This window comes from Cricetulus griseus, chromosome 5 (assembly GCF_003668045.3).
Source record: "Cricetulus griseus strain 17A/GY chromosome 5, alternate assembly CriGri-PICRH-1.0, whole genome shotgun sequence".
NCBI classification, from domain to species: Eukaryota; Metazoa; Chordata; class Mammalia; order Rodentia; family Cricetidae; genus Cricetulus; species Cricetulus griseus.
Window position 1 is genome coordinate 52,917,178 of NC_048598.1, and position 25,488 is coordinate 52,942,665.

Sequence of the window (25,488 nt, forward strand, 5' to 3'; positions counted from 1 at the left end):
GGAGTGTTTCAAGGGATTAAGCAGAATCAAAAAGGTGGAGCTTGCCAATGGAGATAGTAGGGTCCAAAGCTTCCCCCCTCACATTTCATGTCTTCCCTCTTAACGGCTGATAATAATAGGAAGGCCCTAGTTGTACAAAGTAAGATAGTTCTGGGTTCAAACTATGAGTGCGCCTTTACTATATGTGCAATTTAAGATGCTTTTCTGAGTCTTAGGTCTCTCATCTGTAAAATGAAAACAACGCAGGATTACGTTATCAAAATTAGACTACAATGTGATAAAATGTAAGTAAGTAGCACGCTAACTAAACTCAGCATTAACTACAGTAATATTCACCCTGTAACAGAGCAACTACTGTGAGGATGAGCATCATACAGGTGCCCGAGATAGACGATGTCATCTGTGTAAATGACAGCTGGAGACTGGCATACAATGTGACTAGAGTTATGACAGAAAGGATATACATCGCTCTGGAAACATTCGGGCAGGCGTCTATATGACAGCTCTGCTTGGGAAGTTGGCAGTTACTATCAGGGACCTATCTGGAGGGAATGGCTATTGTGGAGGGGCTTAAAGTCACAAGAAACCACAGTGACAGGGCGAGAAGCGCACAGGTCTGAGAAAGCATGCCCATATTGGGGGAACCAAGAGGGTCCTGACAAAATGAATTCATAGAAAAATACGACAAATCATAATTGTGTGTTTTTTTTTATGAAACGATTTCTGCTTCGTTTTATGAGGAATCAGAAGGCACCGAAAAACTGTCCCTCACGTAGAAAACTTCGGTGGGTAGCATCAAGTTAAAATGTCTTTATATGAAATTAATACAGGTTTGGAGACTTTAAAGCGGACCTTCAACTCTGGATAAACCCCGTGGGTGCCTCAACTCACTGCATCTCTCCATAATTTCGTGGCCAACCAGCTGTAACACCTATCTCTCAGGGTTACTGCAAGGACTAAATGGGTGTGCAAGGCAAGTTCGCAGCAATACGTGTGTGGCATAAGCAGCATTTGGGATAAATATCAGTTCTCTCGGCCGAACCACGTGTAACCGGAGGAAAAAGTCTCGCTCCTCCCTTTCTTTCCTGCCCTCCTCCAGCAGTGTCAGCGGCAGCAGCCCAAAGCCGGGGACGTCCAGGACATCCACTCAAGCGGGCACTCTGTTGATTAATGGAAAGGGGCGCGGAGCCCGGCGCGGGCGGCAGCGAGGTTGGGCATGCTCAGTGCGCGCGGCGGCGCGAGGCAGCGGCGGGGGCGGGGCCGGGCGCGCCAGGCGCATGCTCAGTCTCCCCATCTGCTCTTTCCATCCAGTGCCGCAGCCGGAAAACCGCAGCGGCGGCGGCGGCTGAAGGGGAGCGACGCGCCCGGCTTCGGGAGGGGTAGCGGAAAATACGAGGACAAGCCCGATAAGGCAGGAGCCGAGGGCCCGTGATTTGCGGCCTCCTCCAGGCCGCTGCCTCGGCCGTGAGCTTCGCCGAGGAGGCGGGCGGCGGCGCCGGGGAAGCGCCGGGCCGCGGGCGGCTCGCGCGCTGCAGCGATTCTGACGTTTTCCGCGGCGGGTCCCGCGGCCCGAGGGGCGGCGGTGAGTGAGGCGGGGCGTGCGCGCTCCGCCATGGCCGGGACACTGTCCGCGACGTGATCGTCCAGGCTGCCCCCGCCCGAGCATTCCGGGCCCTCGCAGCCGCCACCCTCCTGCGAGCCCGTGTGACTAAACGGAGACAAAGGGGAGGCGGCGGGGCAGACCGGGGCCGGAGCGAGCGCGGCCCGGCGCCGCCTCACGTCTATGCCCGGGGCCGCGGCGGCTCTCGCGGGCGGGCGGCGGGCTCGCGACGAGCACAGCTGAGCTTTTCCGCGCCCGGCGCCCGGGAGGGCCGCGACCGGCGCGGACTGTCTGAAGTCCCCTCTCCGCCACACCATGTGAAGGCTGTCGTCCCGCCATCCCGACCAGCCGCCGTGAAAGATGGGGGATGCAGCAGACCCGCGGGAGATGAGAAGGACGTTCATTGTTCCAGCCATCAAGCCCTTTGACCACTATGACTTCTCCAGAGCCAAAATCGCCTGCAATCTGGCTTGGCTGGTGGCCAAAGCCTTTGGGACAGGTAAGTGGTGTCATCCCTTCCTCTTCCTCCCGATGGTGTCCACATCCCGGTTTTTGTTCCTGATTCCAGCCCCCTCCCCCCATGTATGTCTTCCGGTACAGGTTCAGGGAGATGATGGGAGACTAGCACTAGGAGAAAGAAAGAAGGCAGGTTTGGTCTTAAATGAGGTGCCCTTGACTGATTGTTTTTAATGCATAGGGTTGGCCAGATTCCTTCTATTGGATAGCGTGAGTGTGTGTGTGTGTCAATTGAAGGAGCAAATTGTCGTGTTTTCCCAAAATGGCTTTAATTTGTGGTGTTTTCCTCATTATGCTGCATACATTTCCCTATCAGTCATAATTGTGATTACACTGCCAAGAAATCTGAGTTTCTTTATTACTGGAAGAAGGCGGATGGTCCATGGTACTATATTGATTTTGACATTTGTAATGGTGGCTGCTATTCGGCTCTATAGGATGAAAGGTGGTTCCGTTGAAGTGCAGTATTAATTTTTGTTGTCATTCTTTATCCCTCTGTCAGCCTTCCATACACATTTCAAATCCTCATTAAGCCACCCATTAAAACCAGTTTTCATTTATAAGTTAATATTATCGAGGCATATTCCTTTTTCCAGATGTATGTATCTTGGCGTAATAAAATCAGATAAACAAAACCTCCTTGCTTTGAAGTTTTCTTTTTGAAGTAGAAGTGGTTTTTTTTTGGGGGGGCAATGTGCTGTTGACACAGAAATCCTGTAGTACAGTGGCAATTAAACACTCCCTCCATAACCCAGTCTTTACAGAATAACAGGAAAGGGGCCTCCTGCTGTAATTCCTTAGCTCTTGCTTTAGAAGCTCATCTTGTGGAATGCTTTAAAAAAATTAAGAGAAGTCCCTCAGTGCTTGCAAACTGTTCTCTGGATGTTTTGTGGACGATGACTGATTTCCAGTTTCAGGACTGTGAAAATATGTGGCTTAATGGTTTAATCATGCTTTATTGTTTAACCTTACACATAGCGAGTGTTTTCATGACTTGTGCATCTGGGTTAAAGAGTAGATGAATTCCCTCTTAGAAAAGAATTTGAGGTAGTTTGAAGGAATTTTTATGTTTATGTCTAATAGGAAACACAGATAATACTTCTAAAAAATTGATATAAGGAATGGGAAGTAGTATACTAAGTATCTATTTGGAGAACAAACGAGGCTCTTTGCATACTTAGAAAACAGGGAAACTAACAGAGTTTTCTGTGTGGAAGGAAGCTAGAACACAGAGAGGACCAGGGCCATTCTTGCCATCTGAAACAGAGAGAGTGCTTATAGCATAAAAGGCGAGCGTTCTGCAGTTCACTCTCCCAGAGGCTTCGGAGCAGAAATGTCCTACTTTGGATGTATGTCAGGCTGGTCACTGGATTCTGGAGTACTAGACCACACTTGGGAAGAAAGGAAGTGAAGGAGCATACTGTCAGTGAGTTCTGACTTCTGCCAGGTGCTCTGCAGTGTTTTGCATTGTTTTACATTAGAATTCACAACTCTGATGCCAGTGTGCTCCATGTTTAAGTAGGAGGAAGCCAGGGCAGCATTTGGCATGAACAAAAAGATTTAAGGCCTTAAGAGAGCAGCTTACAAGTTGACACATTCTTCAGTGTGTGTGTGTGTGTGTGTGTGTGTGTGTGTGTGTGTGTGTGTGTGTGTGTGTGTATTCTGAGACATCTCATTGGTCTCACTGTGTATGTTCAGGGGGCCTGGTCTCATATGGAGACTGGAATCCAGACTGGCCTTGGATTCATAGTAATCCTCTGCCTTAGCACTAGGCATCAGTGCTAGGGTTAGAGATGTGTGCTACTCTGTTCCACCTTGCTTTGCTTTATTGGCAGTCTTTTTTTTTCTTTTTCTTTTATGTGCATTGGTATTTTGCCTGCATGTATGTATGTCTGTGTGAGGATGTTGGATCCCATGGAACAGGAGGTACAGTTGTGAGCTGCCGTTGCTCTTAACTGGGTGCTGGGAATTGAACCTCAGTCCTCTGGAAGAGCAGCCAGTGCTCTTAACCACTGAGCCATCTCTCCAGTCCCCTATTGACAGTCTTTAAAACATAAACTTATACAGAGTAAATTGAAAAAAGGTAAGATTTTTTGATATATTTTTATTTGCCATAAACACATAAAAAGGTTAACAGACAAATCTTTCTATTTATTACTCAAAACGTTAACCCAACTTCTTAGGCTAACGTATAGGGTTTTTTTTTTTTTTTTTTTTTTTATTGTTGCTGTTAGAAATGTTCAAAGTTTTAGAAATAATTTGTTGTATCACATTTATATGCCTGTGTGCATGTACACACACTTACCCATTAGAGGACAACTTGCTGGGGTTGGTTCTCTGTACCAGGTGGGCTCCAGGGCTAGAATTCAGATTGTCAGACTTGGCAGCAAGGGCTTCTATCCGCTGAGTAATCTTACTGGTCGCTTCCTAACTTTTGATATACAAAATATCATTAATTTTAGAACTGTATGTTGGAAAAGCAATTCAAAATGGTTAACACAGAATTAATTGTGGGCAAGGAATAAATTGTAAAACCACTAAGACTAGCATTGTGATACCTAGAAAGCAAATACGAGATATTTACATGAATAATATTCTTCTTGTCCTGAAAAATATTCCAAAGGCCCATCTTTCATAGAGTGTGTGTATTCATTAGTTTTTGGTTTTTGAAAGACAGTGCTTCATGTAGCCTAGAGTGGCCTTCAATTCACCATATAACCAAGAATGACACTGAACCCTGATCCTACTGCCTGAGTTTCTAGAGGGTGTGCTAGGGATTACAGGTCCCAATCGTAATAGTTTTATTTTCTCAAAGATTGTAGCTATGGTTTTGTTTAAACGAAGAATAAGTTTGTATAGATGAATTTACAACCACAGTAGGTATTCTGGTCACAAAAGAGGAGGCTAACCTATGTGATGACTGCTACAGTGTTTGAAAATAACACATTCAAGCAGCAATATAACTGAGATTGCCTTAAATGTTTTGTTGTTTTGACTTGTCCAGCTGATGCATGTAGAAGAATCTCTTGGAAGGAATCCCACTCTCTCTCCTCCCCACATTCCTCTCTCTGTGTGTGTGTGTGTGTGTGTGTGTGTGTGTGTGTGTGTGTGTGTGTGTTGTATAAACAGGGTCTTACTGTATAGCGCTTGAACTCACTATGTGGACCAGACTGGCCTGTAACTCACAGGTTCTCCTGTCTCTGCCTTCTAAGTGCTGGGATTGAAGGCATGCACCACTATATTCTTAGCATGTGTCTGTTGACACAGATTCTTGCTGTGTAGTTCTGTCTAGCTTAGAATTCATGTGAGTCATCTTAATCAGCGTCTTGAGTACTGGGATTGCAAATGTGGGCCATCATGCCCCCCAGAAGGCCCATTTTATAGTGCCAATTTATCAGTTTGACCTTAGTAGCTATATTTTCTGTGTGTGTGTATTTATGCCTGTGCATGTGTCTGTGACTGTGCCTGTGAAGGACATAGGCAGAATTGCTCTCCATTCTCTGAAACAAGGTTTCTCATTGAATTTGCAGCTCCCCAGTCTGGCTAGCAAGCCCCAGGGATCTTCTTTTTTTCCCCCTCTGGGTGCTAGGATTATAGGTGCATACTCCCACCAACCCTGGCTTTTTGTGTGGGATCCAAAGTCAAGTTCTCTTGTTTGTGTAAGAAGCACTTTTACTTAAAGACAGTACCATCTTCCCAGCCCCTCTTTTTCCTTATTCTATCTAGTTAGTAATGTAAAATCATTTGCTGTTGTAGGTATACTTTGTTACATTTCTTTATGTCCCAGCAGATATTGTTAAAATCTTATAGAAGTCCTGACTCCTACTAAATATTTACAAGGACTGTTAGAGCATTGAGTAGCCATGAGGTGAAAAGAGACTCAGAGCAGAGAGGCCATTTGGGACATTACTGCAAGAGTCTGGATAAGAGGTGATGAGGGCTCAAGGTGGGGTGAAAATAGTAATAAATCTGCTATATTCATTGAGCAGTTACTGGGTGTCATACACTTCACACATAGTATCTCATTTTAATCCTCATGATGGCCTTAAGAGGTGGACACTAATGCTCACCCCAGTTTTAACGAGACTCGTGGGTTTAGGAGCTTATTCAATGGAAGGAACTAGGATCAAAACCAGGGAAGTCTGACTTGGTGTATGCTTTTAATAGTTAAGGACTATTTTACATGGGCCAAAGGAATGGAAAAAGAAGTTAGTGACAGAGAGATGTTGAGGAAATTTAATCCTTAGTGTTTCTAAAGGACTGAATTTGGGGTACGTGGGTGATTTTGAAGAGTATAAATGATAGGGCCACCCGAGGATTTAGAGAAAGTGACACTTGGAGACTTTCGTGGCTGGGAAGTACAATTGTGACCCTGGTTAATGGAGAAGCAGCAGGTTGGATGGGAAGGCAGATGTTTTTAATACTCTTGAGCCTGGTGTGTAAGTCCATGTATGCTGTCTGAGAAATCCAGTGAAGTCAGTAGTGACAAATACAGGGAAGACTGCTGTGAGATCCGAAGCCGAGTCTGGAGTTAATCATTTGGTGTTCTGTGGATAGTAACTGCAACTGAAGTTGCACGTAGATGTGATTGTAGAGAACAAGAAAAAAGTTAAAGACACATTTAGAAGAGTAAGGACTTAGGTCTGGAGAGGTGGCTCAGAGGGTAAGAGCACTACTGGCTGCTCTTCCAGAGGTCCCGAGTTCAATTCCCAGCAACCACATGGTGGCTCACAACCATCTATAATGAGATCTGATGCCCTCTTCTGGCATGCAGGCATACATGCAGAGAGAATACTGTATACATAATAAATAAATCTTTAAAAAGAAGAGGAGGAGGAGGTGAAAGGACTTAAGAAAAAGGAAGGAGAAGCAGAGCAATTGGAGTTAAGAACTGTATTGTAGGGCTGGAAAGATGGCTCAGAGGTTAAGAGCACCGACTGCTCTTCCAGAGGTCCTGAGTTCAATTCCCAGCAACCACATGGTGGCTCACAACCATCCGTTATGAGATCTGGTGCCCTCTGCTGGTGTGCAGATATATATGGAAGTAGAATGTTGTATACATAATAAATAAATAAAATCTTTTTTTTTTTAAAAGAATTGTATTGTAAAAGCATATAGACCAGTGAGATGGCCAGCTTGAATTTGATCCCCAGGAACTACAAGGTAGAAGGAGATAACTGACTCTGGCAAGTTGTTCTCTGACAGTCACACATGCACCGTGACACACAAGCCTCCCTCCCCCCTCCCAATAAGTAGATGAATTAATGTTTAAATTTTTGTTCAGAAGAAAGGATAATAGCATTGAGGCCCTGGGAGGAAAGGTGTTTGACAACAGTGGTTTTAAGCAAAGAGGAAAGGCTAACTGCTGTATAGTTCAGGATAAGGACTGTACAGTGGGAACAGTGACATTCAGAGAGACTGGTAGGGATGGGGAGTGGCGCTGGAGGCTAGTCTGGAGAAATCACTTTCAGCCCAGCAGTGTGAAGTAAGGTGTGTTGTAGTAAAGGAGGCTGTTTTAAACAAGACCCTGAAAATAGGCATTGAAGTTGGAGAAAATGGCTTGTGTCCATGGAGGAAGGACCATCAGGTGCTGTAAGGGAAGCAGCACAGATTTGGTGAGATTTGTGTAGTGAAGTCAAGGGGAAACTAGCTTGGAAGGTAAACTAGTGCACAGTAGTATTTACGATTGCATTTTGTTGTTGTTGTTAGTAGGTAAATTATCTTAAAATGCACTGAATTAAAATTAAAATTGTTATTTTATCATACCATGTACTTTGAGTTGATTACTATTCAAGGCATTTTACATGAATTTTTCTTTTAGTTCTGAGAGCAACCCTATTGAGTAGATATGTTATTTCTTCCCCAAATCTCTAAATCAGGGGTTCCCAACTGTAGAACTATTGATCAGGTAATTCTTCATTCTAGGGGCTGTCCTGTACATTACAGAACTTTATCAGCACCCTTAGTTCTTGTCCAAATGCCAATAGTATTCTCTATGCCTGCTGGAAACTTGCAACATATTGCCAGGTTAAAAGGGTATTTTTATTTTAAAGTGTGAACAATATCCAGGTTGAAGTCAAGAAGTTAGGAAATGTAGTTTTTCTTTTTTAAATAAATAAAAAAAGGCATGGAGAAGCTAATTAAATTATCTTTGGCCATCTAGTTAAATCTAGTGAAAAGTTTCCTGCTTGCCTGGGACCCTGACCTACTCAGTTTATGTTCTGGGCAAGGTGGCATCTCCAAAATCTTTTTCAGAAGCTCTTATGGAGTACACTTTAAAAAGGCTGAACTGTATACTTCATGTTACATAAGTGTTGCCATAAAGAAAAATGAAATCTTGGAAATAGCATAGGAAATGGATTTGAGTAGGACTAAAAGTTATAGTGGGGATCCATTGGATGTTAAAGGTGGGAAATGTAGACAAATGAGACTAGGTTGAAATTGGATAGGAAATAGTTTTGTTTGTAATTAATGGAAAACCCAACTCAAATTGACTAACAATAAAAAGGATTTATAACTACAAGAGTCCTAAAGTAGAATGGATTTGGATTTGAATTTCTGGTGCTTGTGTTTTTCCTTTTAGCTGTACCCTTCTTCACTGGTGGGCTTTATTCTCTGGTTGTCATGGTACTAAATAGCTATAGGTGTTCCAGGAGTCAACCAGCAACCACAATTCAGAGCCCTTCCTGATTATTACATGAAAGTTCTGCAGTCTTTTCTTGCCCTTTTCTTTTTCTTAAACAAAACCATTTGATGGCATCTCATCCATGTACAGTAACAGCAAACTTTCGTGGCCTCATTACCTATACAATCATAAACTTGTGGCCAGTCTTGATCTGTAAGCACGTCCTCCCCCAACCAATTATTTAAAGCAAATCTGAAACTGCTCTATCTACCCAAAGACAAAACTCTTTAAAATGTAACCATGTCACTGCCATTACCACAAGTCCCACCCTAAGGCATAAGTGTTAGCATTTCTGATTGTGTCATACATTCCTTTTCTTTTTGTAGTTGTTTACTTGTCCTTGTCAGTATCTGCCAAAGGACCATTTGTTCTAAGTTTTTTGTCTTTGTTTTTCAAATATATAGACTCCCTCTGTCGTTCTTGCAATTTGCTTGTTGGAGAAAGCAGAGTGTTTAATAAAATGTCTTGCGTTTCAGCTATAGCACTCTTGGAAACAAACCCAAAGGACTCTATATCCTCCACAGAGACACTTGCACATCCATGTTTATTATTTTCTTCATGATAGGATAATGGAAACACTCCAAATGCTCATTAATGGATGGATAATGAAAACGTGGTACATGTTTTCATGTACCATGGGCTGTTATTCAGCTATAAAGCTGAATAACCATGGGCTGTTATTCAGCTATAAAGAAAAATGAATATTGAAATTGGTAAAGAAAAATGGATGGATCTGGAAAATATAATATTAAGTGTGGTCACCTAGACTCAGAAAAACAAAAGCTCATGTTCTCCTAAATGTCCTGGCCCTGCCCATAATGTATATCTGTATATATGGAGATAGCTGTAAGTGTGGAAGAAGTCTAAAAGTCTGGAAAGGAGTCCAAGTGGAGGGTCACAGGTGGTGAGGAAAGGTCACTGGGTCATGAAGGATGAAAAGAACCACGTGGGGGAGTCTATAAGTGGGGAACAGGGAAGCATGAGGATGGAAAACCTCAGAAACACACTTCGTTTAAAAATGTCATAATGGTGTTTAACACATTACATGCTGATAAGAAGAGATCTTGGGTTTTGTTGTTTTGAGACAGGGTCCCATGCAGTCCAGCCCGGCCTTGCACATTTGTAGCCAAAGACGATCTTTAGCTCCTGATCCTCCTGCCTTTACTTCCCAGATAGTGGTTTTAGGAATGTGCCACTACACACGGCTTAATGACGTTTTTTTATTCTTTAGATTTCCAGAGTTGCTTAACAGGTTTCTTTTTTCTTCTCTGTTTCTAAATTGATAATTTGATTTAGGAAATAGATTCCATTCGTATTTTTTTAAAAATAAATGTATGCTGTATATGTGGATTTTTGTTTTAATCAGGTGACACTTCATATCGTTCTGTCATGATGTCTTCTTTTTGGAATGCTCCTTTAATAATAAACTTCTTAGCCTGTCAGTGGTGGCACACACCTTTAATCCCAGCACTCAGGAAGCAGAGGCAGGCAGATCTCTGTGAATTTGAAGCTAGCCTGGTCTACAGAGCTAGCTCCAGGATAGTTTGGGCTACACAGAGAAACCCTGTCTTGAAAAACAAAAACCAAAAGAAACTTCTTGCCATCGGGTGTGGTGGTGCACACTTTTAATCCCAGCATTTGGGAGGCAGAGGCAGGTGGATCTCTGAGAGTTTGAGGCCAGCCTGGTCTACAAAGTGAGTTCCAGGATAGCCAAGGCTATTACATGTAGAAACCCTGAGAGTTGTGTGGGAAATTACCCTAATACAGGAATAACCTCTAAGCACATATGAGGCAGCCTACCTCAGAGGTCTTGGAACAGAAAGCAGACAAAATAACTTGAAATGCTCATTCTCATGACTTATTAAATCAATCCACAGGAAGAAGCAAGAAGAAAAAGAAAAGTTTTAGTGATTTAATTAGGATAAGGTGGAAGCAGGAAGAATATTTCAAAATTTGCAGCAGACAATGTTTTTATGTCCATCCTTTCTGCCACTTTAGTTTTTCCTGCTCTTGGTATGGTCATTAGGACAAGAGTTGAAATTCCAACAAAGAGCCTCTTGGGGAAACCCAGTCACTGACACATACTGTTTTTATCAGAGACACCAGAGGAATGAGCATGTCTGCCACAGTTGAAGCTTACCAGTAAGCTTGGTGAATAGTCATGGATTTTGTGTTCCTTTGGTAGCAAACTTAGACCAAAATGGGGATCATTGTTGGGTGGCTGGATTAAGGACTCATGAATATTAGTTTTTTTTTTTTTATAGGTCCTTTGTCTCTATGTTTACTGTATCATAAATATTTAGTGACATATATGTGTATATATTTGTAGTATGAATAATCAGTATCTAGGTGCTTCATGACCATAGGGTATCTTTATTTATTTATTTTTTTATTTACTCTTTTTGTTTTGTTTTTCGAGACAGGGTTTCTCTGTATTGTTTTAGAGCCTGTCCTGGAACTTGCTGGCCAGACCAGGCTGGCCTCGAACTCACAGAGATCTGCCTGTCTCTGCCTTCCAACTGCTGGAATTAAAAGCATGCACCACCAATGCTCGGCTGGGTATCTTTATTTTTATTTTTTCCATTCCCTATGTTTGTTATACATAAACTACTAAAACTTTAATACAATCTGTTAAGTCTCTGTTTGCTAAACTTTTCCTTACTTTAAATATCTCAGCACATAGTTATATTCTATAAACTACAAACTCATCTTTTATAATAGAATAGTCTTGAAAATAAAGGCACATTGAGATACAGGAATGGCAGGATAAGTGGTACATTCTTTCCTTTTGTTAAAGGGAAATTGGATGAAGCTGTCAGTCACTGGCCCCTCAGAATCTAAAAGGGTATAAAGAATAGGAAGAGAGAACATCGAAACACCGGTGACCACAATGTGCCAGGGCACTGAGTAAACGAGGACGTGGTTTTTAGAAGCTGAGTGTGGCTGGCAGACAGGAGCACTTTACTCTTCTAGTCCAGAGGAAGGATTTTAATCCTCAGAGAAGGAAAAAAATTGAAAACCCTTGGGATAGACGGGCTCTGTGCCACGATTGAATTTGCTTATGCAAAACAAGCAGTTTGACTAGAGAGAATGACTTAATTTTAAATTGTGTTTTTGTGTGCATATGCACAGGTGCTTTTATTTGTCAGCATTTGTCTTCCTCTATTGCTATTCACCTTTTTTTTTTTTTTTTTTTTTTTTTAAAGGCAGGCTGTCTCAGAACCTGGAGCTCACCACTTTGACTATGTTGGCATAACATCAAAACCCCCAAGATTCAGCTGTCTCCTTCCACCAGACTGGGGTCATAGATATGTGCTGTCATGCCCAGCTTTTTACATAGGTTCTGGGCATCTGAACTCAGGTTCTTTTGTTTGCACAGCAGACATTTTACCCACTGAGCTATTTTCTCAGCCCCAGGTAGGGCATGCTTTGGAGTGACAACAAAAATGAATATGGGAAGATAAAATTAGCAATAGATGTGGTAATTGAGAGGAAAAGTGCTGATTATATGCACCAAAGTGACATGAGTTGACATGATAAGGGAAAGATTTGGACTTGGTTCTGAATTTTTTTTGAAGGCTAAGAGACAGGAAAATAGTAGTGATGATGACTCCTAAGTTTCTGTCTTGTATAGCTAGATGAACACTGTAGTCCATTGGTGTGTGAAACCCTAGAAGATGGGGCAAGAAAGATTGGTAATCAGCATTTTGAGGTCTTATACTTTCCCCTTTACCTAGATTTAAGAACTGTTAACATACAGTCCAGTTTATCATTCTATTCTCCCTCCCCTCCTTCTATACAAATACATGTACACATTATGTTACGTGCAAATATAAATGTATGTGATATTTTTATTTGACTATGCACTGGAGACATTGTACCCTCCCCATGCCCCAGATATTTCACTGTATTTCTTTTAAATGTAAGTTTGTTCTCGTAATCTCTTTTTAAAAAATCAGAAAATTAACTGATATATTTTCTAATCCACAACCCATGTTCAATTTTGTTTCAAAGCTAATTATTGCTGTTTTATTTCTCATTGCAAAATCAAATCCAGGATCATGCATCGTATTAGAAATTCACTTTTAATCTTTAGTAGTCAGTCATGACAGCAACATTTTGAAAGCCTAAGCACTTAGTTACATGCTGAGTTGTGTATCAAGCTTTTTCCTTGCCCTCTATGTTGGTCCTTGCCAAACTGCCTGTATGCTGTAAGCCTGATAAAAGCAGCCAGTCTTCTTTCTTCAGTGCTCTGGAATGCTGGGCCTTCCTTAGCAGATGTCTCCTTCCACCTTGGGTCTGAGTGACTAGAATGGTGATGAGATCCTGGCATGGGTTCTGGCTGTGTCCCAGAATAGGAGTGCCTAGACTGGAGAAACAGAGGACACAGATTCTAGAGACGATGTCCCAAATTCCTGGTAATGTCTGCCTTCTGTCTTCCATCTTCTTTGACCTTTTTCCTGCCTCATTTTCTTTCTTCTCTTATGATTACCGCCGCCACCTGTTTTTCTACCTGCAGACGTGCCCTGTTCCCTCTTTGCATAGCACCATCTCTGCATTCCACAGGGCCCTTGCTTGGCAAAGGGTGTCCCAGCACCTAAAGACAAGCCAAATAGCCAAAGGAAAGATGTCCAAACAGAAGAAAGTTTTCTTACCCACTGTGTTCCTCCTAGGGTGAGAGTGACACGTCCTCTCATATACAGTAATGCTGGGAAGGTCTGGGGTTGGGGTAGGGAAGTGGTAACTCCTCTTTCCCATTATCCCCAGTGTGTGAACTTTCTTTTTTTATTATAAAATGTACTTTTATCTTAGAAAAAATGAGTCAGTTATTTACAGAATGCCTCTGAAATTGTCTTTATTTAATGTTGTAGTGATTGATGTTAACACAAATCTGGCAAAACTACCACAGAGCTACGAATTCTCAGTAAATAAGATCACATGACACATGACACTGCCAGGGATGTTTACTATGACCATCTGCGAAAGTTTACTCCACTATACAATGAATTCTTTACGTTTAAGAAAAGATTTATTTTTATTTTATATGTATGAATGTTTTGCCTGCATGTATGTCTGTACACCATGTGTGTGTCTGGTACCAGAAGAGATCAGAAGAGTGTGTTGGATCCCTCGGAAGTGGAATTACAGAAGGTTGTGAGTTACCATGTGAATGCTGGGAATTCATCCTGGGTCTTTTGCAGTAACAGCACATTCTTTTAACCACAGAGTCATCTCCCCAGCCCTACTTTTTTTCTATTTTTAGTTAACAATTTATGGGGATTTGACTCTGTAAACTTGTACCTACTTTTTTACCATCAAGTAATAATTTTGCCTGAATCTGTTATAACTTGATTACTGTTATCATTCCTCCTCATTGATTATTTGGTACTCTACTACAAGGAAGAGCTTTTTTTTTGTTTTTCTTTTTGTTTGTTTTTGTTTTTTCCAGACAGGGTTTCTCTATGTATCATCTCTGGCTGTCTTGGAACTTGCTATGTAGACCACGCTAGCCTTGAACTCACATAGCTCTGCCTGCCTCTGCCTGTCAAGTGCTGGGATTAAAGGCAAGTGCCACCACTGCCTGACAAGGAAGAACTTTTTCTTTCCTATGTATTTACTTACTTACTGGGACAGTATCATTGGTTCATCTTTTATTTAATGAATTATAATCCTTTATTGTTTTGCATTTGGTATAACTCAAATTGCCCTAGATTTGGCCAGTAGGCTTCCCTTCCATCTGGATCCTATGTCCCCTTGACATAGTTGTGTCCCTTCTTACATACAGCATTCCTTTCTCTCTGACAGTGAGGCTCACACATCCGTATGCACATGTGTGTGGTAACAAAGATATTCTAAGCTGTCTTGTACTTTATCTGTACCAGGTTTTGATGGGAAGAAACTAAGTTAGAAACTAAGGTACAGATTATAGGTTTATTGCTTGTGGAACGTTAATATAACAGAAAGCTAACACACAGAACATATAGCTACAAGTATTTTTTTTATTTTTTCTGTGTATATGTTTTAAATACTGTATTTATATCAACGTTTACCATTTCATACCACATCAAAGTTCCTTTGAGTCTTCGTCATATTGTAACCCCTTCATCACTGAGAAACTGAACTCCTCCTGTGAGTTTAGGTTTCTTTGTGGCATTCAAGCGAAATAGTAGGTTGATGCTTCCAGAATGATCTGGAACATAAAAGACCTGGTCTCAGGGTAGTGGAAGGAGTGCAGTGGTAACTTAAGCTTGAGAATGCCATACAGCACTCAACACATCGCCTGGTTGTGGAGCTCAGAAAAGGACTTTTTAATTGATGCCATCTGGGTTTAGGGGCTTGCTCTATTTTAGTAACGTCTCAGGAGCCTGTTTTGTGTCAGAGTTCTGTGCACTAGTGACACTGGACAGAGAGGCATTAGAGTAGGAAGCTGCAGAAAGAAAGATGCAAAAGTTAGGGGAGAATTAAAATTGTTAAGGGAGTTGGTTCTTAACATCTCCCTTGTTGGTGCAGGATACTCTCTTGTATCTACTTTGCTGGGCTAGCTGGCTTGTGAACTTCTGACCTGCCTCTGCCTCCTCTCCTGCCTTAGAAGTGCTGGAGTTAAACAGTTCAAACTTCAGTCTGGCAAGCAAGGCAGCCTCCTTTTAACATTCTGATGGACAAAATATCTTTAATTGTAGCTTTCTTAGATTACTGGTAGTATGAGTTTCTTTTACTGTTAGTGATTGCTTTTCGTGTTTTTCAGTTAGCTGAAAGCTCAGAGTTTGGCTTTAGTTGGAAGTTTTTAAAATTTTTATATTCAGTGTTAATAATTATTTCAGAAACTTTTTTAAGATTTGAAAAATAAGGCATTCCTTCCTATCTGCTGCCCCTTACTTTTTTTGTTTTTCCCTTATTTTAAGAAATCTGTTCCGCTTGTAGGAATAGGGATGACACTGGCAGTTGAGCCTCTTCTAGCCTGTTGCCTAAACAGTACTGTCACTACTGCTTCTACCTATACCTCAAGCATTTCCAATGCATGTGAATTTCAAAACATAAATCTAGTCAGGTGGATAATAACACGATTGAGATAGGTTCTGTTAAAGATCTGGCACACAAGAAAAACTTGTCTCCCATCCTTTGCAATTCTCACAGTGGTATTTCACTCAGCCATTCTGTAATTATGAAGTTTTTGCTTTTTGTTCTGGAGTTCAGAAAAGAATGAAATAGTTTACCTGGTTTTGCCTGCTTCTTTTCTTTTTCTTTTTTCTTTTCTTTTTTTTTTTTTTTTGGGAGGGGGGGTGTTTTGAGACAGTTTCTCTGTATTGTTTTGGAGCCTGTCCTGGCACTTGCTCTGGAGACCAGGCTGGCCTCGAACTCACAGAGATCCGCTTAGCTCTGCCTCCCAAGTGCTGGAATTAAAGGTGTGTGTCACCAATGCCCAACTTGCTTCTTTTCTAATATGCTCTTTCAGCTCATTTTTCAAAAAACATACAATCGCAAATAATTTTGAAAAATAACATATAAACCATTATAATCTGTTTTGAAAGTCTTCTCAAGAATGTCCTTGAGGATTTGTTTTAGGTGTTTGTGTTTGGTGTGGTGGCTCACAGTTGTCATCCCAGCTCTCAGGACACTGAGACAGAAGAAGGGCTGCAAGGTATTTGTATGGAGGTTTTCTTTCTTTTTTCAAAAAAATAACTTCAATTAAATTTGTTCCCAGACAATTCCTACAAGTATACAGTCCGCTCTGATTATTGTCACCTCTCACGATTTTTGGAACCCAACCCTTCCTACCTCCTCCCCAACCCCTCCTTCCTAGGAGTCCCTGTGCTTCCATTCATTGTTTTGTGACTTGAGTTTAATGAGGACCATCTGTTGGCCAGGGGTTTAGAGCTATTTATTGGAACCTGGTGGGCTAGCTCAGTGGTATACACAACTAGAGACAATGTCTGTTCTTCTCCCAGAATCCAAGAGTAGCCAAGAGTTTGTCAGGGAACGCAGGGCCCTGTGAGATAAATGATGTATTGATAACAGGCCCAGTCTGTGTGGACTCATTGCAGGCAGCTCTGGCTGCTGTGAGAACATGATTGTATTGGCTGTGCTGTGCCCAGAAGATAGCTTTCACACCAGCTCTTAGACCTTTTCACCCCTTCTTCTGTAATGTTTCCCAAACCTTAAGCAGCGTTTCTTAACCTGTGGGTCAAAACCCCGAAACCTGGGGGTCGACTGACCCTTTCACAGAGATTGCCTGAGACCATTGGAAAAAAGATATTTACATTATACTTCTTACAGTAGCAAAATTACAGTTATGAATTATCAAGGAAAATGATTTTATGGTTGGAGTGACCATAATATGAGGAACTGTATTAAAAGGGTTGTGACATTAGGAAGGTGGAGAACCACTGCCTTAGAGGGTATGAAAGTCTTTAAGGCTGAACCAGCTCAACCATCATCACCTTGAGTACCATGTGTCTCTGAACTCACTGCTATTCATTGTAAAGAGAAGCTTCTCTGATTAAGGCTGAAGGCAGCCTGTGGATGTAAACATATATTTATGAAAACAACCTGGTGTCATGACAACCTTTTCTTTCTTTAGGGAGTTGAAAAATACTTTTTTTGGAAGGGGTGTGTGGCTCAAGACAGGGTTTCTTTGTATACCCCTGGCTGTCTTGGAACTCACTCTGTAGACCATGCTGGCTTTGAAACTAGAGATCCTCCTGAGTTCTGGGATTAAAGGTGTGAGCTACCCCTGCCTGACAAAAAAGTACTTTAAAACATATTTGAAAGTCATCTTTTGTTTGTTTGTAGACAGGGTTTCTCTGTGTGGCCCCTAACTGTGCTGGAACTGTCTTTGTAGGTCCAGTGGCCTTGAACTCAGGCATCCCCCTGCCTCTGACTCCTGAGTGCTGAGTCCAAAGGTGTGTGCCACCACACCTGCTTACATTTGAAGCAATCTTTGTTACTCTGTTTTTCTCTTCTCCTTGTACCAGGGTTGTTTTCAAAATAGACCTTTCATCTAAAGTTAAGGGTATGCTGTAATAAAGTGAAAATAGCCCTAGGCCTTGCATCTTCCACCTTCCACCCTTGTGATCCTGGACTATCAAAGCTACTTTGTAGTGTATCACCTGTGTAGAGCTGTATTTATAGCTGCGTGTCTGTCTTGGGGCAAGAGAACTGTTGTGAAGTTTTTTTTGTTTTGTTTTGTTTTATGTCACACACATACAAAGAGGTGGTTAAGATTCTTGTTTAGAGCAATGCCTAACAGACACTGTTCTAAGTATTTACTTCTGTTACTTATCTGGGTATCACCCTTACTTGTCTTTTTCACCAAGATACTGTAAAGCAGTGTGTGAGAATGTATAAATGGATGTGGAACTATAGACTGAAATAAGCCTTTCCCTCCCCAAGCTGCTTTTGGGTTCAGTAGTCTATCTCAGCACTAGAGTCCCTAACTAAGACAGTGGGGTAGATAAGCTTAAAATCTTAGTAATGGGCATGTACTTTTTTTGTGCATTGCTAGTGCTTAGATGCCAAGATGGCCTGTTTTAATCATTTTTACTGCTATTACAGGAAACAAAATGTCACTTAGATATTTTATAATAATTATCTTTTCTTTTTTCTGGTCTTTAGAGACAGGGATTCTCTGTGTAGCCCTGGCTGTCCTGGAACTTACTCTGTGGACCAGGCTGGTCTTAAGCTCAGCGATCTGCCTGCCCCTGCCTCCCATGTGATGGAATTAAAGGCATGTGACACCACTGCCCAGCTAATAATTATTTTAATAAAATCCACTCAGACATTTTATGATAATTATCTTAGTATAGTTTTTCTTTAATGGATTTTCTGCTAATAGCTTCTGTTTAGGTACTATGATGCTAAAATACAGTACCTGCACTGAAGTCTGAAGTGAACGTTAAACCCTATGTTAAATTTAAGTTTGGATGACTTTTGGGTTGGTAAGGCAGTTAGAAAGGAAGGAAAGTGTTTTCAATTATTAAACATGAATGATATTTTTAGATGTCTCTAAAATCCCAAATTTATAGATTGGTTCTGACCTCTTTCTGAGTCCTATATTTCCTGCTGCTCACTGGGTATTTCTGTTTGGATATTTTTGCTATTATTTCAAACTCAGTATGTCTGCAACAGAACTTACCTTCTTTCTTCCAGAATTGGTGTAGCCCCTGCTTTTTGTTTTTCTATAATACTAGCACCCTTTTTGTATTAGTTACTTTTCTGTTGCAATGATAAATCATCATCAAAAGCAACCTGTGGAAGAATTTCTTTTGGGTTCTGTTTCCAAATGGGTAAGAATTTGTCCTGGCAAGGAGGCATGGTAACAAGTGGCAGGCATGGCAACAGGAACGGGAAGCTGAGAACTCAAATCTTGAATGCCAGATACAAAGCAGAGAGAGTACATTGGAAGTAGGAGAGGCTTTTTATTTCTCAAAACTCTTCCCAGTGACATACTTCCTCTAGCTAGGCTGTACCTCTTAAACCTCCCCAAAGGATGCCACTAATTGGGACCATGCATTCAGATATCTTAGTCTATGGAAGACATTCTCAGTTGAACTACTACACTTATAACTTAGGTTTGATCATCTTTGATTTTTATCGTGACCTCTGCTATATGCCTGGGTACCTTCTGATTGCCTTTAGCAATCTCATGTTTTTTACTGCTTCTAGTTTTCTTCTCCTTCTCTTCTCTCCCCTTCCTCTTCTTTCATGTGCATTTGGTGTTTCCCCATGGGTGTCAGGTCCCCTGACACTGGAGTTACAGACAGTTGTGAATTGCTATGTGGGTGCTGGAAATTGAACCAGGGTCCTCTGGAAGAGTAGTCAGTGCTCTTAACCTCTAAGGCATCTCTCCAGCCCTATGCTTTGTTTTGTTCTGTTTTCCCCTGGGAGAGGAGAGTGGTGGTTTTGAGACAGGGTTTCTGTATGGAGCTCTGACTGTCCTGGAACTAGCTTTATAGGCCAGGCTGGCCTCAAACTTAACAGAGATCACCTCCCTCTGCCTCTCATGTGCTGGGACTAAACGTATGTAAACCACCACCGCCTGGCTCAAATTTTATTTTCTTACCTTTGTAAAATAGTTTTCATCTGTTTATGATTTGTATAGTCATCAGTATTGAATGAAAGATTTTAAACAGAAGATCTTATCAAAATAGTTGTAACTTCCCCTCAATAAATTTAGCAACCTAAGCAAAAGGGGCAAAGACTGGGACAGGGTCAGGGTGAAGGGCACTTAAGGAAGAGGGACCAGATAAGTTAGGCAGTCTCAGTTCTACCACTTGGTAGCTGATTTCTCCTGTTAGGTCTTCAGATAGTAGGTTCATTTCCTGACTGCCTGCATGAGTAGCTAGTCACTGACAGGGTTAGGAACCTACTTGAGGCACTGCAAGTGGGCTTTTCTCCTAGTTTGCATCTTCTATTGTGTATCTCAGAACCATGTGTTCTCTAAAGGGAATTTGTAGCTTTCCTTTTAGATCTTATGCCCAGATCCTTCTTACCCCCTCAAAAAAAAAAAAATCATCTTTCCAGTTAAAGGTATATTAATATTTTAAGAAGTAATCTCAAGTTCTGTGATGTGATTTTTAGTGATGTGATTATTAATAGTGATTATTAAATGATATTCGTGGTTTTTTAATAGAAGTCTTATATTTTAGATAAGATTTTTTTTCCCATCCTCTTTATAGAAAATGTGCCTGAGGAACTTCAGGAACCATTTTACACGGATCAGTATGACCAGGAGCACATCAAACCACCTGTTGTTAATCTGCTTCTGTCGGCTGAGCTGTACTGTCGTGCTGGGAGCCTCATCCTCAAGAGCGACGCAGCAAAGCCGCTCCTGGGCCATGATGCTGTGATCCAGGCATTAGCACAGAAGGGCCTTTATGTCACAGACCAGGAAAAATTGGTAACTGAACGAGATCTCCACAAGAAACCCATACAGATGGTAAGTCTTTGTATATGAAAGATTATTTCAAGTTTGAAATGCATAAGTCTGTGAATTGTACTATAAAATAGAAGGAAATACGTTTGAAAACTTTCATGGCCTCTACACCTAGAGTTCAAAAGCCATCTTGTTCTTTAAGTGAAAGAAGATTTTAACAAACTATTTTGGAATATTTGGAGGCTTCTAATGTCTAGAAGGAACAATTACGTAAATTTCAACTATTTTGAGATAATTTTTCTTTAAGTAAAATTTTCTAGTTTTAGAGATTAGCTATAAGGAGATGGAAAATGAATCCTTGACTATTTTTGTAAGACAAAAAGGGATTTGTAAATTTTCCTATGGGAATGGGACTATAGCTCAATGATAAAATTGGCACTTGAAAGACCTTACCTGGGTTTGATTCCCAGAGCCACATAAAGATAATATGTAAGGGGATGAAGAAAATAACTCAACACATATGAGCATTTAAGTGCTTTGTGCAAGCGTGAGAACTAGAGTTTGGATTCCAGCAGCTGTGTTAAAGGCCAGGCATAGTCTTCTGCAGGCCTATGACTCCATCACTTGGGGTAGAGACACGAGGATGGATGGGGCTTGCCAGGTTGCTAGCTTAGCCAAAACAATGGGAACTCCAGGTTCAGTGAGAGACCCTGCCTTAAAGGTGGAGGGTGATAGAGATGGAAAGTTGACATTCTACTTTGGCTTCCATGTGTATGCACTTATGCACACATACATATGCACACACAAAAATATTTTAAAATGTAATGGAAAATGGGAAAAAAATCACAAATGTAAAAGTATTCATTTATATGCTTCAGTCATGGGAAATTCTTATGCGTTCGATATTTTAGCTTACTTAATAACCATTAACTCATTCTTGTAGAAAATACATGTAGAAGAAGTCTAAGTGGAATAAGTATGTAGGAACTCATAGTCTATAGACATAAACCCAAATATTTTTAAGCTCACTGTGTGCTTTGAGTAAAGTTCACAAAATACAGGTATCATCAAGAGTGTTAAGAAAGTTACTAAAAAAAGGGGGGGTGGAAGAATATTACTAAAAAGCAGGTCTTATGAGACGGCTCAGTGGGTAAGTGTGCTTGCCATACCATTGTAAGGACCTGAGTTCAAATCCCCAACACAAACATAAAACAAGCCAGGTTATATGATCATGTAACCCTGCAATCTCAACACTGTGGGGAATAGATAAAGATCATTGGGGTTTGCTGACAACCAATCAGGAGGAGAATGATAGAGCAGAACACCCAACATAGTCTTTGGCCTCTGTATGTGCACACAGGTGGACACACATACCCACACATACATGCACAAAGAATGCTAAAAATTAAAAAGTAGTTTTGCATGTTCAAATTATTTTTCATGAGCATAGTAGTCTTGGGATAAAGTACTGTTACATAAAAGGGTGTATTATAAAACTCAAGAAGAGTGAACAAAGTCACCAAGTCTAATACTAAGTGGAAGGGATGTTATACTTTGCTTTCTTTTAAAAAACTCACTTTAGTACTTGTAAAGGATTGAGAATAAGTTCTCAAGAGTAATTTAGTTAAAATTTATAATAAATTATTAAGAATAACCTAGAATGTTGAACTTTTTCCACATATGAGATTTTCAATTCTCACTGGCTCCAGATTCACATATGGTTACCCTTTCTGAGTTGTGTACATGTGTGCATATCATGTGTAAACCATTCACTAGCTCTAGGGACCATTGAATTCTATTTCTGGATATGCCACATTCAGCTCTTCTGGGTTTACTCTCTTAGTTGTACTCAAACGGCAGATATATCCACTTCTTAGTAATTGGAAGTTTCAAGGCCAGGTAGATAGATACACTGCACACTGTTGACTCTGAAAGTGTTTGATTAGGAGCTGCTCTTTCAGACACAGCGAAGTATGTGGTAGGTAACCCAGATGGTCCTTAACATAGGCTGTCTGTCTTCAATCTTAATAAGGAAACAAACTTAACATACTTTCTACAGTCTGTCTAGTGTAGTTGGTATGTGTGAAGATATAACATGAAGTTACTTGGAGGACTAAGTTATTAATAAAGAGTTTGGTAGACATCTAATTATATTATTAGGTTTCTTTCACCCTATAGAACTTGCTGACAATTTTGAATGTTTAATACTTAAAGACTAAATAACATATTGTATCCCTCTTTTTCCAGCTCTGACTTCTAATTGTTGGCTGTTAAAACTTCAGACTAGACTACATCAACTTAACCCTTTGTAGTGTCACATTTATTGATCTGTATTGTAACTGTATACTTTCAGTTTTTGTCAGAATTCAAAGTTTTTCAGTTGTAACTTTTTCATTGTTACTCTTGTAATATTATATTACTCTTCTAAAAGCCTATATGAGAACATTTTACTAGTAAAATTTTGTTAAGGAACTTTTTAAATGTAACATAAGTTATTTAAATTACCAATGCTTCTTTGTCTTGCTTTTTAGGTGATATCATGTAAAATATTTTTACTCACAGTTAATGTGTTGATACCATTTTGCAGTTCTGAATAAGCTTAGTAGTTTTAGTAAACTATTATATGCCTTACAACTTTGGAGTCAGGGTGGATATAATAGCAGAAGTATCATCTTGGCTTTTTAAGACATAATATTCTTCCTGATTCTTTTTTTAAAAATGTACTTTATTTTATGTATGTGAGTATTTTGTCCACATGTATGTGTATACCATATTCATGCCTGGTGCCTACAAAGGCTGGAAGAGGGCATTGGGTGCTCTGGAACTGGAGTTAATAGAGCCTTTAGCCTCCACGCATGTCCTGGGAACCCTGGTTCTCTGCAACAGTAGCAAGTGCTCTTAGTAGATGAGCTAGCTCTTCAGCTCCTTAATTCTTTTTTTATCAAAGTCTAAGACAGTACAATATTCAATATTTAAAGAACTAATTTAAATTATGTTTCCCCCTTTTTTGACTGCCTTCTAATTGTTGATTGTTAGAACTTCACACTAGACTTTCAACTTCCCCTGCAATTGTATATTTTGTGAGAGTGGTTTTTTGACAAAATGTGTTTAGTTTCTTCTTCTGTGAAATGGGATTAAATTGGCATGAGAGGGATGACTGGTACTTTGATTGTTATTTGATGTATTTCTATATTGGTAACATTTGTATATAATTACATATACTATTTTAAAACTTACAGAGAAGAAATTTAAGTTCAAGTAGAAGTAATCATTGTCTGAAATGTTTTTACAATCAGCCTTGATTCTGCATCAGTAGATCCAGCCAAGCTGGAAGTGAAGCTACTTAAGGAAACAAAACAAAACAAAAACTGTTCACCGTGAACAGCTTTTCCCCTGGTTATTCCTTCAGCAGTATGTTTGAGACTATGACATAGTGCTTACACTGTGTTGGGTAGTACAGGTACTGTGGAGGGAGGGCTTTATACATAAGTACTCCATAGGTGAGACTTCAGATTCCCAGATTTTAGTGTCCCTAGGAGCTCTTGGAACAACTGCTAGGACATCAAGGAATGACTATAGTTCAGTGTTTAAAAGCAAACATTTCTGAGGATTGACAAGAATAAATAGTTATTTATACCAAAGTTTTGACTGTTAGTTAACCTGAGGAATAGTTGCATATGTGAAAATTACAAATGAACATTTCTCAACTAGAAGTATATTCTAGGCAAAATCTTATCAAAATTCCAGAATAAATACTGGTATCTAAGATGGCATGAAAATGTACCCAAATGCTAAGTAAGATAGATTGAGAATACAGAAAAAAAATTTTTTGTCTTTTGGTTTTTCGAGACAGGGTTTCTCTGTGTAGTTTTGTAGGCCAGGCTGGCCTTGAACTCAAAGAGATCCACCTGCCTCTGCTTCCCGAGTGCTGGGATTAGAGGCGTGTACCGCCGACACCACCACCTGGCTACAGAAAAGTTGATTGTTCTTTAGTGAAATACAATTTCATGGGAATTGTATTAGTATCAGCTGGGATGGAGTGCTGCTCCATGTTATATAATTTCAAATGCATGAAACTCTTTACCAGTTGAGAAATCAGAAAGCAGTAAGATTAAAACATCCCAAAAGCTGTGTGGGAGCTCTGAATATACGGTGTCAGAGCTGCTGCGTCGGCATCTTTAGGGAAAGAGGGCTGTGTGTTTGTACTTGTTCTGTTTTGACCCAGAGTATTACTGTGTGCCCTGCTAGCTTTGAGCCTTAGGATTCATCCTGCTCCCGCCTTCCAAGTGCTGCAGCACAGGAAGCACCACACCCAGTCCAGGGGCTTCTGGTTCTTAAATGTGGTTTTTATGGGTGGTTTCTATGATCAAGAATGTATGGGAAAGGTTCATCTAGTCAGAGTTTTATGTTGTGCATATGATACCACATAGGGCTCGGCAGGGTGAAGTGATTTGCCTAAGAGAACTGCTCTGTAGGCAAGCCAGTTAGAACCTGGGCAGAGCTGTGGCTTTCTAAAGCATGCCCTAGCTATCCTAGAACTCACTCTGTACACCAGGCTGGCCTTGAACTCAGGGATCCACCGACCTCTGCCTCTGAATACTGGATTAAAGATATGCTCCATCATAACTGACTAGTTTTGGGAATCATATTTACCTAGCTGTCCTCTAGACTAGAGACTCAGAGATCAAACTCTGGGTTGTGAATTAATTTCCCAGCCATATTTGTGCATATGTATATAATGAAATGAGATTGATTTTAGGATATGGTTTATTGTTTCATTATTATGTAAATCAAAGTACTTAATTTTTTTTCACT

At 40.6% G+C, this 25,488-nt stretch overlaps 1 protein-coding gene across 2 annotated transcripts in view; it reads left to right on the plus strand.

Annotated features, from left to right (window-relative positions):
- Window positions 1-1,302: 1,302 nt before the first annotated feature.
- Camsap2 (calmodulin regulated spectrin associated protein family member 2) overlaps window positions 1,303-25,488 on the plus strand; it is an 88,816-nt gene continuing 64,630 nt past the window's right edge. For both annotated transcript variants that reach the window (XM_027417480.2, XM_027417481.2), the window contains exons 1-2: window positions 1,303-2,099; window positions 20,477-20,736. In XM_027417480.2, the coding sequence (XP_027273281.1) occupies window positions 1,961-2,099; window positions 20,477-20,736 (399 nt within the window). In that variant the 5' untranslated portion in view covers window positions 1,303-1,960. The remainder of the gene's footprint in view (window positions 2,100-20,476; window positions 20,737-25,488) is intronic.